This window comes from Megalops cyprinoides, chromosome 25 (assembly GCF_013368585.1).
Source record: "Megalops cyprinoides isolate fMegCyp1 chromosome 25, fMegCyp1.pri, whole genome shotgun sequence".
Taxonomy (NCBI): Eukaryota; Metazoa; Chordata; class Actinopteri; order Elopiformes; family Megalopidae; genus Megalops; species Megalops cyprinoides.
The window spans coordinates 6,367,084-6,385,990 of record NC_050607.1 but is presented as its reverse complement, the minus strand read 5'-3'; the positions used below and the strand labels follow the sequence as shown (position 1 = coordinate 6,385,990).

General features: G+C 45.7%; 1 protein-coding gene across 2 annotated transcripts in view; it reads right to left on the bottom strand.

Moving 5' to 3' along the window:
- The window catches only part of LOC118771813 (kinesin-like protein KIF21A), a 41,087-nt gene extending 23,491 nt beyond the window's left edge, over nucleotides 1-17,596 (bottom strand). For both annotated transcript variants that reach the window (XM_036519871.1, XM_036519872.1), the window contains exons 1-2: nucleotides 17,208-17,596; nucleotides 385-607 (exon numbers count right to left, since the gene is read on the bottom strand). In XM_036519871.1, the coding sequence (XP_036375764.1) occupies nucleotides 385-607; nucleotides 17,208-17,251 (267 nt within the window). In that variant the 5' untranslated portion in view covers nucleotides 17,252-17,596. The remainder of the gene's footprint in view (nucleotides 1-384; nucleotides 608-17,207) is intronic.
- Nucleotides 17,597-18,907: the final 1,311 nt, after the last annotated feature.

The following is an 18,907-nucleotide window of genomic DNA, read 5'->3' as shown; positions in this document are numbered from 1 at the left end:
GGGAGACTTTCGTGTTTGAACACACCGACTGTTACCTTCCTGACTTTTGTTTGCTTTTTCACAAACGCGAGAGTGAATGAGCTCTGTAACGGCTAGCAACACAACTGACGCTGCTTTTCCCCCTGCTTTGTTTCTGTTACTCCTAAATGGCACAAGAATCTTGCAGAGCCCTTCATCCCTGCATCAGTGAGTCTCACCCATCCATCACGGACACAGGGAGAGGGGGAGAGTTTTACACACGCGCGCACACACACACATACATCATGCACACTGCATCATCTGGGAGAGTGAAAGTATCTCACACACACACACACACACACACACACACACACACACACACACACACACACAGTGAGACGGTGAGAGAAGGCGGAGGCCTGGGACCTGGCCGTAGGCGAAGACGGTGGCGTTGTAGCCCTCGAAGCAGCCCTCGATCAGCTTCTCCGTGCAGTTGCTGTAGATGGTGTCCTGCTGCGTGTCCATGTCGAACACGTAGTCATAGGTGAAGGCCTTGTCCTTCCCCAGGATCACCTGGGGCTCGCCCGGCGTCACGAAGGTACAGATGTGGCATCCCTCGATCTTCTCCTTCGCCAGCTGGGGGCGGATCCTGTCGGGGTGGAGGGGGAGACGCAGGTTACTGGAGGAGCCAGAGACACTTTCCTGCACTGTGATCTGTCACTCAAAGCGGTTTTAATAAGTCACACGTGTTGACATCTCGGCTGCGGTATGTAGATTTGTGGTATGTGGCATTCTGTGATCGCCACCCTGGCACTTGGACCACTGGCTAATGACTGTGATACCCTTTAATGCTGAATAATGAGACCCCGTCCTAACTGCGCATGGACAGAATTTTTTCCAGAATCCCACTGGAATGCTGGAGGTCTGTATGAAATACGACTACACACATTTAGCGTGTGAAAGGGTCTGCTTATTTCACTTCTACGGCACGGTATGTGGTGTCCGCTGTGCTTAAATCCTTGCACTGTTCACTATGTCAAGCCAAGTTATTTGTATGTGTATGTGTGTGTGTGCATGTTTGAGAGAGCATGTGTGTGTGTGTGTGTGTGTGTGTGCGTGCGTGTATGTGTGTGGATGTCTATGTAAATAAATGTATGTGTGCTTGTGTGTGCCAGTAAGCTGAGATGCTGAATGCCAGTAATGTGCTACTGTAAGATAGAACTGAATAACTGCTCTGTGTGTGTGTGTGTGTGTGTGTGTGTGTGTGTGTGTGTGTGTGTGTGTGTGTGTGTGTGTGTGTGTGTGTGTGTGTGTGTGTGTGTGTGTGTCCGTCTGTCTCTGTGTGCTTCCTGCAGACTCCACCACCCCACAGAAACAGAGCGCTCCCTGTTCCAGCCCAGGAGGGGAGAGAGCTCTGATTACCTGCTAGATAAACAGTCACAGCCCGTGTTTTACCCATTCATCTTTCCCCACTCAGCGTTCGGCTTCGTGCGTGATGCCCTGCAACTTGCAACACACACACACTACTTCTTTTAAAAGGCAATTTACTGGAAAAAGTTATTTTAAGCATGTGTTTGACTCGCGTCGTGGAAACGTCTCTGACAATATACAGCATGCATGACATCTGTTGTTTTCCCTCCTTTCCCGACGTCGAGGTATTTGCAAGCTCTGTGCATTCCCCTCTCACACCCCCAGTTTGATAAATGGCAGGGGGGTTTTAAGAGAGAATCCACATTAATCCCGCTGGATGGGTTCCCAAAACGCAGCAGAATTTCCGCTCTCATTGTAACCTGTCATAACAGAGACAGCATCACTGCTTATTACTGCGATTGGGAGGCAATATGTCACAGTGGCTGCTGGGTTTTTTTTGAGGTATCGTAGTGAACTTGGCTATTGTTGCCTAGTCAAGGTTGCACAAATTAACTTGCGGTAGGGATTGAATAGTGTTATGCCCACACTCCCTGGTCTGGGAGTGTTGTTAGCCTGGTCTAACACTGTCACTCACTCAACTTGAATGGATACACTTCTGTTCTGTTGTGCTGGAAGCCGCTCTGGATAAGGGCATCTGCTAAATGCATGTAATTTAAAGTAATGGTGTGAATACCACAGACACAATGGATGAGAGGAGAAGCGGATGGGGGTGTCAGCTGGAATTGGGAGGGCGAGGAATTGCACTGTCGTGTCTCAGATGTTTTTAAAATATCCTGACTTTACAGGCAGTAGGGCCACAGGGGGGCTAAAGTAGGGGGCGGGGGGTGGAGACGGGTCTCTGTAAATCGGGTTCGCGATGCGCTCCGCGGCACATCCCCCAGCTGGGCATGGGCGCAAAGGAAACAAACTCCCCTTCCTCTGTCCTCTCCTGCCCCAAGTCTCGCACCCACGCAAGGGTGGGCCCGGCCACTGGTGTGGTTTAACGGCTGGCACCGGGACAGCTTGGCGGGGCGAGCGAGAAATCCCTCGTTAAAGACGGATCAGCATGCAGCACATGCAGCAATAACCTATGATGAGAGATAAACAGCAAACAAATGCAGACTGCAGAATGTAGCTGACCATGTTTTCCAAGATGCACAAGAAACAGGCAAGCTTAATGAAACCAGTCCTTCACAGTGCTGCCCAAACATTTGGCCTGTCTCACAGAGGATTCTGGGAAACAATTTTCCTGCCAACAGTGAACGTAGCAGCAAGTCACTGTGACACTCTAACCTTGCACTTTAAAGGGTTAAAAAGTTATGTAAGAGAGTTACGTGGAGGATCGCCATCCCTCAAAGTGTATACGGCTCTGAGTGAAAGGTTTCAGCCTTTGAATCAAATGCAAACACTCGTACATAGGTGAACGGAGAACCGCCTTTGTTTGCAGAGAGAATACGTCCTGTAGACTTTAAACTGAGAGAGCTAACCCCCTCCCACTGCCACAGGTCTTTCTTCAGGCCACTCCCCAAAAGGAAAATAAAGCTGTTCCAAACATTACAAGCAAAATGCATGTTATTCCACCTGTGTAGGAAGAATTCATGAAGAGGAGGTCCTGGTAAGTCATTACCATTCCTCAAGGACAGGCCCAAACACCTATATTATGTATAACCCTGCAACACACACTGGAGCTAGCCTCTGAAGCCACACCCCCCTAACATCCTTATTACCATGGAAACACAATGGCTTGGTCCATGCCAGAGAAACTTATCCTCTTTCCCTAGCTGGTGAGTTTTCTTCTCTCTGTTACGTGAGTATTGAGTATTTCATGTTTATTTTACATGTAGCATTGTGATGTATGTTGGATTCTGTGTTCTAGTGACTGATGTATCATAGTACACTTGGCTTCCATTACCAAGTCAGATTGCACAAGTTACCAGCGGAAAGGCTTGAATGATGTTATGCTCACACTCACTGTTAGCGTTAGTGTTGTTAGCCTGGTCTGCCGCTGTTGCTCACTCAACTTGAATGGTCTGGATAAGAGTGTCTGCTAAATGCATGTAATGTAATGTAATGTAACTGGGGCAAATCCAGACACCTGAAATGGTAAAACCACAGGCTTTGTAGTACAATATAGTAGTACAATATCAGTATAATTACACTATCCCTTATTAAAATATCCCTTCGAGGAGAAGAAGAGTTCACAACTTGCTTACAACTCATGTATTTCTCTGGATATTTACAGCCTCTGGTTACAGAAGTCCAGCTCCCTAATGACTACACCACACTGCTGTCTACAAGGCCTTGCGGGAGTTCTGAGCAAACGGACCCCAGTTCCCAGCCGTATCTCTGCAATCAGCTGCAGAGTTAATTCAGGCCCACGGAACAGCCAGGTTTAGGCACAGCCGTGGCCCCTCTCCCCTCTCCCCTCTCCCCTCCCCGTCCTGTTTTTGGGGAGGAGGTGGTGGGGGTGGGGTGGTCCTGTCGGGGGCTCGGTGGTTCACGTGACCGGTCTATTTGTGCCTGCAGAGGGCATGGAGGTCATTGGGAAATTCCCCGTGGTCAGAGTCGCTGGAGGGGAGCCAGGTGCCAGAAGGAGTGGACACAGCGGGGCGAGACAGCGACAAGGAGCCGCGGCCACCGCAAGGCAACGCAAAACGCGAGAGTGAATAAACCAGCGAACCCCCACTAACGCGACCTGTGTCCACCACGACAAGCCCGTACCTGCTTATAAGACACATTAAGCCAATCCATCACTTAACAACGGCGGTCTCGTCTAGATAATGACAAGAATCACAGAATCACTGTTTACCAGTAAGTTAGACACTACACCAGCAGTTTAAAGCTGTGGGGATGGACTTTGGATGTGAAGATCATATAATGGAATCACTGGTGAGACACTGCGGTTGCTCCATTCACCTTGCTGTACATTACATCCTGCCTGGAAGTGAATCTAAACTTCATAACTGTGGAACAGCACACTGGAGGACAGCACTGTGGAGCAGTGTTCAGGAAAACGGCTCATTACCAAAGAGTTTCCAGTTTGATTCCCTGCTAAAGTCCTGCTGCTGTACCCTTGGGCCTCAGTAAATATCCAGCTGTATAAATGGATAGAAAATAGTAACCTACTGTATGTAAGTCACTCTGGGTAAGAGCGTCTGCTAAATGACAATAATGTAATGTGATATAAACATACTACAATGTGTAAGTGGGTGTGTGAACGTTCAGTATGTAAGTTTTATATGTTGAGTTTTGCCAAAGAAAATTGTCAATGACCTTATATGCAACACAACTGACCTGTTAAGTCACCTGAACAATCCATCAGTTTCAAATGACCTCTATCCTATTCATGTTCATTTTCAGATGAGTTACAGTAATATTATAGAGTTGTCCTCCCACAATGTTTTCATAAATCATTTCTTTTGTTACCTCCACCTTTATGCAATGGATGGAGTGCATGGGCGTATTATTACACAAACCCATGCTATCATCTGCAATATCATCTCCTCCTAAAAGACAACAGCTTCAAGGGAAATATGGGGTTACACTTCCGCTACCACCCATTCTGAAACCTGCTGCTTGGACAAGCAACAGCCCCACCTTGCCACAGCACACCTGGATTCCTCAGTTTAAGCAAAAAAAAGCAAAACATTTGCAAGCTCAGTAACCTGGGAAAGGTCCGGAACAGGTCTGCTGATGGAACACCACGGTCAATCAAACGCACACCACAGGAGACTGTCACCAACCAATCAGAAGACTTTCAATCCTATAGATTCTTTTTCCCCTTTTTTTATTTCCACACATGTAACCACGGAGCAGAAGAAACACTAGCAAATGAGAGGCCGTTAATCTCACAGGTGACCATCCACGCCGTGACCTGCAGTGACCTTCCAGAATCCAGGACGTGTATAAGCAGGGGGAAATAAGCAGCTGCCTGAGCTGAAATTCGATACGACTCCCATTCTTCGGCTGTCAGAAAAGCTTTTCTTCAGGGGCTTTATAATTGCCCTCCCCCTCCGCCACTTGTACTGTTAGTTCCTGTCTTAGTTGCGCAGACAGAGGGTAATGCTTCTCCTCAAGGTGTAAAATGGCATTAAAGTGGTCTTCTGAACTGGCCCAAACCTGCGGGGCAGGTCCCAGACAGTTTTCAGTAAATCATTAAGCTGCTCACCTCCACGGCTTCACGCTGTGTCCTCTACAGAGGCGGCAGGTACCTCTGTCCGACAGGACCAGAAAAGCATAGCAATACGACTGCCACTCTTCATCCAGAGCAGTAAGGTAAAGAGCAGGGAGTCTCAGAGTTCATGCTTCTGTAATACAGGCCAGAGGAGCACCTGGGTCCATTTTTAGCCCAAATTGAGCTCAGTGTGCTTGTTTACTTTTCCAGGCAAAATTCAGTTCTTTTCTTCACTAATTGAACAACTTTTTGGAGCCCAGCTTTCATTTCGCTTTAATTAAAAATGTTGCGTAAGCCATGAAGAGGCATAGCGCTTGCTTGATTTCCTTACTGTATGTTCTTTGTGTTTAGGCTGAATAGAGGCCTTTGTGCACGCACAGCTAGGGTACAGCCGAGCCCCTGTGTGAGCACAGGTAAGCTTACATCGGGTCACACACACACAACATGCGTGTGTGTGTGTGTGTGTGTGTGTGTGAGAATGTGTGTTACGGTGAGTGGAATGAGCGCGTTTTCAAACCTGCACAGAGCTTCGCTATGTGACACTTCCAGTTAACCTCAAGCCGCCAGGCCTCATTATTCCGATTACAGTGACCCAGGGAGCGCTGGGAAACCCGACTCCGCCGGGTCACTCCGAGCTCCGCCCTGTTCTGCGCCCCAGATGAGTGGGGGGGTTGGGGCGGCATGCAGCTGAGCCTGTTACCCTGCGGAGCTGGAGAGCAGCGCAATCTCGCCATTAGCGAGTGACCCGTTTCAGCCCAATGGACCTCTCTTTGCAAGAACAAGCAGCCTTTAAAAAGGATACCAAACAGCAATATTCTTTTACAGCGTTGGTTACAGAGCACTGTGGGGATCTATTTTGACAACTAGAGCCTGCTTGTGTTCTAGGGGTTTTAGACATCTGACAAGGGGGCCAAAATTATCACCCCTGGGTCAGATATGGCCTCTGCTTCTTCCTGGTTTGGCCCTTTGAAGGGAAAGCATTAGTTCAAACGGCAGCCATTTCGGTCTCTTTGTATAAAAAAAGAAAACAAACATCCGTGCTTAAACACAGCATTCATATTTGAGCTCTGGTTCACACACATGAAAGAGAAAGCTGCATGTCTTTGCCTGTGGGAGACTCATTTGGCACAGTGCTCTGCGCTGAGCTGGAAATGGTGCCTCTGGCTCCAGAGACCGGGCTGGTCTATAAGCATTCTAAGGCCATCATAATCATTTATGACCCGGCCATTTCCACTGACAGCATTGATCCTGTCTCCAATGACTTTGCGTCTGAGGGGGGGAGGATGCTGGGATGCTGATCTAATTTCTGCCTCTCCTGTTCAGCTGACTCACTGACCGGTACAACAGAGACCATCTCCGTCTGACGTCATGCAACAGCACCACCTGATTCAGGACCTCCAAAGAAAATGGCAGCAGTGACACGGAGAGTGACCCCAATATGACTGAACCAGCGCCTCATAAAACATTACATTATTAGCATTTAGCAGACACTCTTATCGAGAGAGACTTACATTGGTTACAGTTTTTTTTTTTTTTTATATGTTATCCATTTATACAGCTGGATATTTACTGAGGCAATTGTGGGTTAAGTGCCTTGCCCAAGGGTACAACAGCAGTGCCTCAGCGGGGAATCAAACCGGCAACCTTTCAGTTACAAGTCCTGCTCCTTAGCACTTTGCAACACTGCCGTCTCAGTCAGTTATAGAATACAGAGACCAATCAGTGAAAGAAACACGCATACAGCACTTGCACCAGAAAACATTGGTGTGACGCTCTTTTATGTAACATAAGTCAGGAGACATGGGGAGCAGTGACCTGGGAGAGGTTGTGTAACACCTTCCACTATCCAGGAAGAAAAGCACACACTGCCGGGTTTAATGACCACCCGGAGCAGAGGGCAAGAAGGACCGTCACACGGGAGGGAAAAGGCGTCCGACTCAAACGTTTCCACTGACGTCTCTCTCCAGAGCAGAGCGTGGGATGGCGGCAAAGTTAAATGATCCGAGAACAAAGCACGGAACCAAAAGGTTGCGGGTTCAAATCCTGGGCAAGTTACTACTGTTGTAACCTTGACCAAGGTACTTAATCTCAATTGTTTTAGGGAGCATCAAGCTATTTAAACGAATAATATTTAAAATGTTAACCATGGAAACAAACACATACATAATAATAATATGCCTATAATTGTGGAGTAAGGGCACAGCTTTGGTCATAATCGGAAGAGAAGCCCTGAATCTCTGCCAAACTGCCAGTGAGTCTGCAATTTTCACTCACTGGGGACAGAGCCTCAGATCAAATTAATCTTTCATGCCAAAAACCACTCAAGTGCAAATGCAGGCAGCTCTGGCAATATGGAGATGCTGGATTTTAGTTTGCGGATTAAGGACTTCAATTCAATAACCAGACATCAGACTGTTAACCAAATAACCAGCCCCGTTCCAGATTTTAAATGGGCTGCAGGTAAATAGGCTGCAGCTCTGATAAGGAGGCATTGAGGATGGTGCCAGCTGAATTTCGGTGTTACATTTAGGGGCTGCTATCAGGTTTTTTAGCTAGGAGTGTTGTAACCAAGATTCCACTACTTGTGCAACTCATTTGGATAGATCTGAACGTCCAAAAAATAATGTCTCATCTCTCGTATCACATGCAATCATCTGGTCATATTTATTAAAACGAAAAAAAAAAAAAAAAAAAAAAAATTAAATAAAGAGCCAAAGAACATGGCAGGGCATCTCATTTGCATACCCCACTCATACACAGGGGCACGGAATGATCTAGAACACCAGCAGTGTGCTCCGACAGGTGAAAACACTCTCCGGCTTTCCCTTCGGGTCCTGCTTGTTTGGGCCAACATCAACACTGGTGTTTTGGCAGCAGAGCATCAGTCAATAACAGGTAAAAACAGGTCCTCCTCACAGATGAGCAGGAAAACAAAACTAGAAGGCAGATTGGGCCTGACAGCAAGAAATTAGTCGTAACGGTCAATGTGTTGCTAATGACCTTTGGACTTTGAGTCATGTTTATGATCACTGCTTGCTTCCTTCACATAGGTAAACCTATTTTAAACCATTAAGAATAGAGTGCATGCAGACAATCTTGAACCTAAATTTTTCCATTTCTAAATGTGCCCGTTAAATCATTGCATTCAGGCTTCTGAACAGAATGATGCATAGTCGCTAATAGTGAGGCGGTGAGAAGATGGAAGTTGTACCCAGTCAGCATCCCTGGAGTGCCTCCCCCTCCCCGCTGTTTTTCCTGTATGGAGCATTTGAGTGGCATTATGACATGGGGTCAAGTTTCTGCGGTTCGCAAACTAGTGCTTCCCAGGTCAGAGGTCACAGAGCAGACCGCTGAGTGATTCAGGAAAGGGGTTGCGGAAACCACAGCGGGTCTGTCCGCCTCGCCGCTCACTGTCATAGAGGGGAAAACAAGCGGAAAATGCCAGAAAAACACAACGAAAACATTGCTAACAGCAATACCCACCCATCCCCTCTCCCACAGCCTCAAATAGGCCACTTACACAGCTTAAATTGACATGTTTCTGTTGCTGCAAGAGCTTTACACCCAGCTACAGCACGCAAGGAGCTCTGAAAATAGCATATAAGATAACCCGGCTGCACAGAAACGCACACACGGGCGCTACTGTCCAGCAGCACAAATTTATCATTAAAACAACAGATTCATGTGTTCAACTCCCAATAGGACAGAGGGCCCAGGAAGATCTAGACCATGCAGCGAGGAACACTTTTGCCGAAGGTTCCGCTGCCACGGTGTTTGCCTCGAGACCCAACGACTCCCTCGCTTTGGACTCACTGCTGCACAAGAAACAGGCTGCAGACAGACAGAGCGGGTCCCATCTCTGTGCAAACAAAGGATCAACGGGCGGCGCTGACACAAAGGCCACTGCAGACAATGGCAGCTCGTACAGCCTTGGGGAAGGGGCTCGCCATCAGCAGCCTTCCCAGCGCCATGACACAGAACGAAGAGCACCCACCCTATTCCAAACTCTAGAATGTTCTAACAAATTCTAGAACGTTCAGTAGAAACGCCTGTAGCTTGTACCTTGTCTGGCCAACTACGGAAACTTGGTCATGTAGTATGTGACTCCACGTATGGGTTTCGCTTGTGTTGTACTTTGCCTACCTTGTAAATTGCCTTGGATAAAAGCATCTGCCAAATGAATAAATGTAAGCGAACTGAAGATCATGGGGTTTTGTTTGAGGGGAAGCATTTCTTTCACTAGTCTGTGATTACCACACTCATAAGACCACATACTACTGTAACTTAGGGTTTCATGCCTCCATTTCCTTCCTGGTTCTTCCAAAAGACTTGTGAATATGTATGACCTTATTTACATATGTGCCTCTACTCAAACAGCAGGTGGACATACCTCATTAGCATAATCCACCCTCAGTGAAGTGAGCTGCAGCTGGTGGTGTGTATGGGGGCGGGGCTTAGGGGACAGGGTGGGTGGTTCAGAGAGAGGGTGCTGAGGCATGAGGTTAGCTGGGTCATCTGGGTCAATCCCCTCCTCACCCCTAAATGGGGTAGAGGGCATTGGTGACAGGCTGGGGGGTTGTGTGGCTGACGGATAAGTGGGTGAAGCGTCGGGGAGGAATCCAGCCAGTGGCTGATGCAGCATGGGTTTGGGCAGGACTGCAGAGTGAGCTAAGGGTAGCTCACTGTGGGCAGTTTACCCAAGAGGCAGCTGGAAGAAACCATGGAACAGTTTGGTGGGGGGGGGGGGGGGGGGTGCTGGGCTATACCACTGGAGAACAGTGCATCAGCAGATCCAAAAAACCCTGGTTCCATTACTGTGGTTCTGCTTGACCGTTACCACAGTCCCTCCCTGGTCTTACACTGAAGGCTTAAGCACTTTAACTGGGGGGTGAAGTTAATAGTAACAAAGACCACGTCTCTGTGGGGACCTACGATTGCCTCACAACTGCTCCAATGACTTCTACCCCACATGCGGAAATCTTCAGAGCAAAGGGAGACACACGACCAAGATGCTCCCTGAAAATGCTCCCTCTTCTGAGTCTGTAGCAAAAACAGTTTAGTGGAGTTCTTATCTTCCAAACGTGGCTTTCTACCGATCTACATTAGACACACACTGTCACTGTATGGCTGCAAAGTTTAACATCAATGGATGCCTTCAGCACACAATAAAGCGAAACCACGCCCACCTAACCCAGCCATCTTGTGGGCAGAATAACAGGCTGCTTCACAAAAGAAGCGTTTAAATATTAATACCAAGCTCCAGCTATATATAATAGTATGGTAAAGGCCTGATAATTTTACAGTCCTGGGTGCTCTTTAAAGGCAGCTGTCTGTCTGTTCTGCCCACGCTAACAGTGGCCCAGGCTGAGCGAACATTGCGTCTGTTCTGGAGCTCACAGCACTGTCAATGCCGGTCCTGCGTGCCTAAAATGAGAAATGATGGCGATGAACATATTGATAGATATCGCAATATCTTGTGAAAACGTTTCTCAACATTCCACTTCTACTGTCAAGATGATGCAAAGAGATCAGACAACCATCACCTTTAGCCTTGTTACCTGAGGCCTATCGGTTGTTTCATCTGTTATATAAAATGGATTTGTTTCAAGTATAGTGTAGTGCTGACAGGCAAGGACTAGTCAAGCCTGACAATTAACTCCAGCAAAGACATGGCCTTCATCTTCAGATTTTTTTCATGCTGCAAATTAAACAGTGAGACGAACAAAAGCACTTTCAGGAATTCCTCAATTCTGCAACCCGTATCAATGTATATCTAGTTGAACAGATTTGAGTACCCACCTGTAGGTCTTCCTGTACACTGTCTATAGTCAGACACTGGTATTTACTTACATATAGACTACCTTACCTGCATTTACCTGTGCTCTATTCAGTCCTGTCTACCCAGACGTCTGTATTTACCTGTATCTGTTCCTACGTCAATCTAGACACCGGCATTTACCTTTATTTGTTCCCATGAGTATCCAGAATTCATACTTACCTTGATCAGCTCCCATATCTCCATGTACTTATATAGACTACAGACACCTATTCTATAATGTCTGTCCATGTACCTAGACCTATCTGCATTAACTGTTGCTCCTGGTCAGGTAATTATGTTGCTTATTCAGTGCTTAAATACACATAAGGCCTGGCAATTTTTTTAATCATGACATTTTGATTTATTGTGCATTTTTTATATCAGATTATAACTGATATCTATGTCAGAAACATTCTTGAAATAACACTACAAAAATAACAAATCATTTTTATACCTCCCTTTGAACTAGAAATGAGGCATTAAATTTTGTTAACAGACAGGATTAGGCCGACAAGCACAGACAAGCGCTGTCTCGCACAACAAAATCCAATACCAACTACTGACTTGTGGGCAAAAAAAAGAGAGTCTCAAAGGTTTCAGTTTTAACTCAGAACAAACGTTTACGTCATCCCCTTTGAGAGATACTTGCGCAGCGAATGCCAGGGCTGCTTGTCTCCGCAGTACAAAGCAATGATTACGAGGTTGCCATGGTTGTTGGTATTTAACAAGTGTCGACAATAAACCATTATAAATGGAACTTTCAAGAGATAAAAGTCACACAGTATTAATGCAACAAATGTGGAAGCACTGTACCCACAACAAAATTAGGGAGCCTTAACAACCCTACGCTTTCAAACTATTAAGTTCTTAACCAGAGGAATGCATGACCGAGTTAACTTGGCCTATAATCTGAGAAGTAATTACTTATGTTGGAATTATCAATGTTTGCCTCATATCGAAACTATGAAACAGTGAGGAGGCAGGAGGGTGTTGAGATTACACTGCCGGCTCACCAGGAGACAGCTTTTAGGTGAACCTCATGCCGTACACTGAAGAGCCAATTCTGCTGATGCAACACTTTAAAACAGACACGGCAACAGAGTCTCTCCCTTGGAAAGATATGAGCTCTCTGTGGTTTAGTTAATATTCCGTGGTAACTATCTAAGCACTGCAGTCCTAATAGCAAGCCTAATGCAAAGACCAAAAATGCATCAAAGAGTTTGATTAATTAAAACTCCAAAAAAAAAGGAGAACCAAAATTAAAAAAAAGGCCTTTTTCCTGGAAAGAGCCCGCCAAAAAGCACCTGACATTTCTGCGGAAGCCTTTCCCAAGGACACGGTGCGTTTTTTTTTTTTTGTTTTTTTTTTTTCTCGGGGGGAGAGAAAATGCTGAACTCTGCTCTACATCACACATACAGGCAGGGTCATACTGCCAGTGAAAATCTGCTTCAGCAAAGTTTCAGTGTGAGTTATAATGAGCTCTGTACTGTGCAAGACAAATATGCACTCTGTTTTCACACAAACGGTTAGGTTCTAACAAACTGTGTTGAAGCAAAATTGATCTTCCAATTGAAAAAAGTGGGTTGTTACACAATTCAGATGCTTGTAAGTTAAGACATATCTGTAAGAGGGAGAGAGCTGCAAGCAGCTTGTAACTGATCACACACACACACCTACAGCCTCCCCCAACCCTACCTGCCTCCCCCAGCACCCACACACCACAAAAGCCATTTCTATTACTGCCAAGCTGGTTCCAGTGTCTTAGAAATGCTCTGTCATCTGGCCAACTGGTAGTGCATCAAGGAAACAAAATAAAATATCCTTCTAAATTTAATAAATTTTTGCACAAAATTTCGACTGGGGACTGCAGTCCTTTCCCATGGCCCTTTGCTTCTCTGAGTTAATCCGTGCTCTCCGTGTGAGAGAGTCCATCCCAGGGTATGAGCCACAGTGACAAGGAGAATGTACGCCGGCTCAAGACCATCAGCAAACAGCAAATCCCGGTCAAAGTCTGACCCCCGAAACAAAGGTCGGCTCGGCGGAGAGGAACGGAGCCGCGCGTGAGGGAGCACAGCTTGTGTGCGGGCCTCTCTCTTCATAACCACACAAAGAAGAAGAACCCCAACGCACAACGCTTTCGAGCGTTCAGCTGGCGCACCGGCCCAAGAAACATCAAAAATAGCCTGCTCACTGAATGGAAAAAACAGACTTAATTATATTTATCACTTTACTCCTCTTCGGGACGAAAAAGGAAGACAGGTGTCTTTTGCCACTGCAGTGTAGCTGATGGCTGGAGCACAGAAGCATGGCTTCCATTTCTGTTATATTTATGTTGTATTTTTTTTTTCTTTGTCTTCACTAAATATCTGACATAGGATCCCAGGTCAATTTGTTCTTTCTGTTCTCCACAGCAAGAACAAAGTAATTAAGTTACCTTGATTTATTAATGCTTGAAGTACTTTTATCTTCTCATGAAACAACCGTCAGTACCTTTAGAGCAGGCGGTTAACCTCCTTCTAGAGTCAACAAATGTCTGTCTGTTCCGCAGTGAGCAACTCTTGTTATGATTAGCATATCTAATAATATTACAAAAATCATTTAAATCCACAACTCCTGATGTTATAAGTGGTATCTCTTTCTATAACTGCATAATGGTTTAAAAATAAAAAAAAGCATATAATGGTATACTCCCACGTGTATTTGTCTTTCTCCGTCTCTCCAAACCAATCCGCCCAGTCTCCGTTTAACCCCCAGGGGAGACGTCTATCTGACGCTGTGTCATGGTGTGGCGGTAATCAATGAAACCCCAACTCAGGATGCAGCACATGGACCGTGCTCAGTAAGGGCAGTGTTGCAAAACATGGCAAACATTTCCGTATTGAATGGCAGGCATTCTTGCTGACAGCTGTTCACAGCCGTTAATACGGTGTGGCTTATTTCAAAACCAAACACCGTCTCTGTGCCAAAGGTAGCTCGGTGGGCGTGTCAGGGCAGGTGGTGTGCTCAGAATGTCAGTTATAAATGATATATATTATACAAACAGACACATTCGTATTCACAAACAATTAGGTGATAATCTCTGGATTTCGCTACTGGTGGGAGAGTGAGGACTCGTGATTCCCCTAATGGGTGGGGCTGCCTTATACTGTCAATCACTGTCACATCTGAACCAATCAAAATACTTCATTCAGTTTGTGTCCACAACCCAGGAATCAGTAGACAGTCTACAAGCTCTGGCTGACCACAGGCTAAGTGAATGAGAGACTCTATGTACTGGCTTGAAAGAGTGCACCTACACATGTAAACCTGTAGAGTAGCTATATAGCCACGACAGCTGGTAGAGAGGCTCAATGCAGTGGACGACAACATTGTGAACACAGGCAAAGTGAACCAAGATGGAGGTTGTACGTAGCAAACAACTACAGGGTGACCACAAGCAGAGAAGCCATATGATGTGGAAGGCCTCAGCCGAGACCTGAGCAGATCCTGGCTGAGGGGACATACTGTTAGCGGCTCGTTAGAGGATGCGCCGCGGGAGTGACGCAGTCAGGCACGTCAGACGCTGCGTAGCGACGGAGCAGGGGCGTACCCCGCGGAGAGCCGTTCGCTAATGAGCGCATTACTGCCTCTCTGATGCCCAGTGCGGGGAAGTGACAGCCGCTCACGAGGAGACCAATGAGCACGGCCCCTGATGAGATCAACCCCCGGCTGAGGTCAGCGGGATTAGTCATGTGGTCATTACTGTCTGCACAGCCCTGTGCTGGAGTTTAACAAGCCCCACGCAAGAAAGCCTGGCTGGGAGAAATCCTATCTTCCTTTGGTCCGACACATATAAGAGGAAAAACTGCTGACACGATAAATTTCGTGCTCGAAACACACACTCAGTCTTTGTCTTTGCTAAAGACAGGATAGGTATGTTTTTCTTTTAATGAGGACAAGCACAAAAATATATTTGTCTTAAATCTCCTCAATGGGGCCTGCTCCTTAGTCTTTTATTGTTTTCAATTTCCCATTTTTGAGGAAGGAACAGGGAAAGAAATGTTTTGGCTGACACCTCTGTTAAGCAGTTCAAACCTTTTCTTTCTTTATTCTTCGGGTCCATGCATCTTAAATAAGGTGGATTTTTGGAGCAGCAGCCTATCCTCTTACAGACTCAGTCTTACCGATAAATAATAAATTACATTTATCAAACTAGAGCTGAAGAGCTCACAACACAAAACTACTCCCTGTATTAATAAAGACTGTAATTGTCGACACCCTGTCATTAGTAGCATGAGAAACAAAGTCGCACTCTGGTAACTGGTAAAACATGAACCACAACAAAAACAGGCATATCTCAATCACTGCCAGCTTTCAGCCAATGAGGAAACGATGATAACAGGCACACAGGAAAGGAATTATCGCACTTTATCCTATGGCCACTGAACAGTCAATAACACAGAGCAAACTGTCAGACTAAAGACCTTTGCGAATGCAGGACGGCTACTGCCACAGTTATGTTTCTCAACTGAAAAACACTGACATCACAATGCTGAGACAGGGATTAATCAGCTGACCTTTTGCTAATGAAATCCCCCATGTCAAGGCAGGAAGGTCACTTTCTGGATCTGCCTTCTATGGTCTTAAGTGCTGATATTTCCGGCATACACTAAAAATACACTGCTGATATAATGTATGCTTACATAATATTTATATAATGTATACCATTACAAATATAATAATGAGTGTAAGACTTGAACAATAAAAGTAAAAATAAACTGTCTGCCAAGCAAGTCAATACTAAATCATGTCTTTTGGGATTTCAGGAAAAGCCACAGTCACCAGGCGTTTTCCTCGGAGTACCAAAGTTTCAAAACATAATTCTTTATAGAACGAGTTTTGCTGTTGACTGGGGTTTTTATTATTATTATTTTGGGGGTTGCATCCGCCTGCATTTTGTGGTTCTTCTGGCAAAGCTGAGGTGACTTCACTGGGAAAAAATAAACTTGGACAAATAAAATGTAACAAACAGTACCCCACTTTTATAAGGTGAAACAGACTGGACATAAGCATTGAAAATATCACTGTAAAATGTGTAACTGTTGGACGTTCCGTGAAGAGTAAACAAATGAGTCTGTTTCCAGTTGCGATTTAAACATTTCGCGCTGCATACGCCTGTCTGCTCCCGGACAGAATGTCAATACTGCTCTTTCATCACACAGATTAGCGCTCGTTAAACTGTCCCTCATGGGTGGAAACATGAATTCTGTCGCTCGGTCATAAATAAACTAAGCAGGATATTGAGATTTTCCGACAATTTGGCCGTTTATAAAACCGCGATGATGTCTTACGTGCGTCTCTGCGTGCAGAAATTAACAATGAAAATGCAAGGCCATATGTTCAGCTTCGAGCTACCGCTCGGATGTGACGATGAATTTATGACATCATGTGCAATTTAACTGTCATGTGTCACTCTTGACGAACTGCTCCTTAAACACCTGAGACATGTTGTTTAATTATATGAACTGCAGCCAGAACATAGCTGCCACGGGGACCATGGGCCTACTGGCAAAACGACTGCTTGGCAGTCCACGCTTAATCTTCTAACAATAAAAAATACGACTCTAGCCTCAAGAATGGGGCGCTGCTCCACGACAACATTGGCGCAACCGCTTCGGAAAATACACGGCTTGCAATGTAATCTGACGACGCTGACCGTAACTGTATCTCGTCCTCAATTATTTAACAACAATGGGGCCACGCTATTAAAGTCCAAGTCTCCAGTGAACAGACATGCGCGCGGTAACAGGTACTTTAAAATGCAGGATCATACTGAGCATCGTATGCAAAAGCAATAAAGTGACTTACCTCAAAGCCACTCGGACCGAGCTTTCGTCCTGTCCGGTCGACATAATTGTATCCTCCAAGGTTTACAAATATTTGTGGGGAAAAAAAACATGCGAGACCAAGTGTTTTGGTCGGTTGTTTTTGTTATTTATTAGCGAGCTTCCGAGAGCGCGTCCAATGCTCTCTGGACGACTGCTTGCGGGACTAGCTCACCTCCGCCTCTCAGAACATGCTTAAAACAACAAGGCGACTTCAAATCTGCAACACCGAACGTCGTCTGCTAATTTCCGGGCCTGTTTGGCGATTTGCATGTTGGCCTGGATCGCATTGCACCGCGTCCTTATTGCAGTGACATGGCTGGTCGTGTGCGTGAACCCCGCTCCGCCGCTGTCTCGGACAGGCTCGCTCGCCCCGGACTGCGAGTGTGACAGCGCGCCTCGGCTCCGGAGCCGCTATGCCTCACCAAAGCCACGCCTTCCGAGCTGCACTGCCCCGCTGTCGTCAGGTGGCTCTTGCAACCTGCAACGTTTTATTAAAAACAAGCATTTCAGAAAAATAATGTGCTAACGCCCCTTTGGAGGACATTGGATTATGAAACAAAGTAAATAATTTTCTGCTTTGAGTAGCCTGTTCTTTTTTTACATAAACCAAAGAGTTGTTTGAGTCAGGTAGCTGCACATTCATATTATCAAACATAAAGCGAATATAAGAGTCAATGTCTGCAAACAATTTGTGCCTCAAGCAAATCTCATAGTGAAATGTTCTTTTATGAATTAATTTATTGTGTGAATTTTAAGGGCAGAACCACGTGCCTTTTATCTCTGGGAACACCTCTGGGTGGGCCTCTGGGAAGTGCACCTGCTGTTTCATGAAACACTGTTTACCGTCCACAGATACAGCACACACCACAAAGGAAGCGAGATGCGTGCTTTCAAAACCATTTCTGTGTATACACAACACACAGGTAGTCTGCTCTTCCACGCACGTTTGCTTCCGAACATGGAGAGAAATTAGCTGAGGATGCTCTCAGGTGACACAATGATAGGATGGGTGCTGATCTTGGAAGTTCCTCGTTAAAAGATTGCGTAAATATTAATACCAGCCAACAGTAAAAATTTAATTTGATCTTTAATCTTAAGTGGCTTGAATATTGTCCACAGTGAAGTGTTTTCTCCCCGTGTTTGCCATGAAAAAATGTAGCTACTGTGAATAAAAAAAACCCCACACGATCACTGTGCGTGAAATGTCTATCAGTAAATACAGGGACATTCTAAAAAACTTGCAAGAACAGCATCAGGGCGCTACATTCAAACATGAAGCATTAAACCCGAGTAAAAGTATGGAAGTTGGCGCCACCCTGTGGTAAGATCTTGGTAATACACCATAGAGCCTGTTCAGTTTACAGAGGGGACGGGCTCCGTGTTGTCTCCGTACAGATTCACGGGAATAGACGTGTAATGGTCCTGCAGACACAGGGGAGGTTTAAAAATATTTTAAAGTTGGGCACAAGTGTACCTAAAAATATCTTTCTTGAATTCTTGATTTTATGTTTAATGTTGAAGATGTGTCCGTGTGTGGATGTGTGTGTGGAAAGAGCACGTAGAGCACGTTTAAAGGGCAACATGCCATTCAAATAGCTGTAAATTTATTTAAAGACAACACTGAAAAATACTGCGACTTCCATTATGATTTACATCAAGAAAAGTCTAGCACTCTTAATA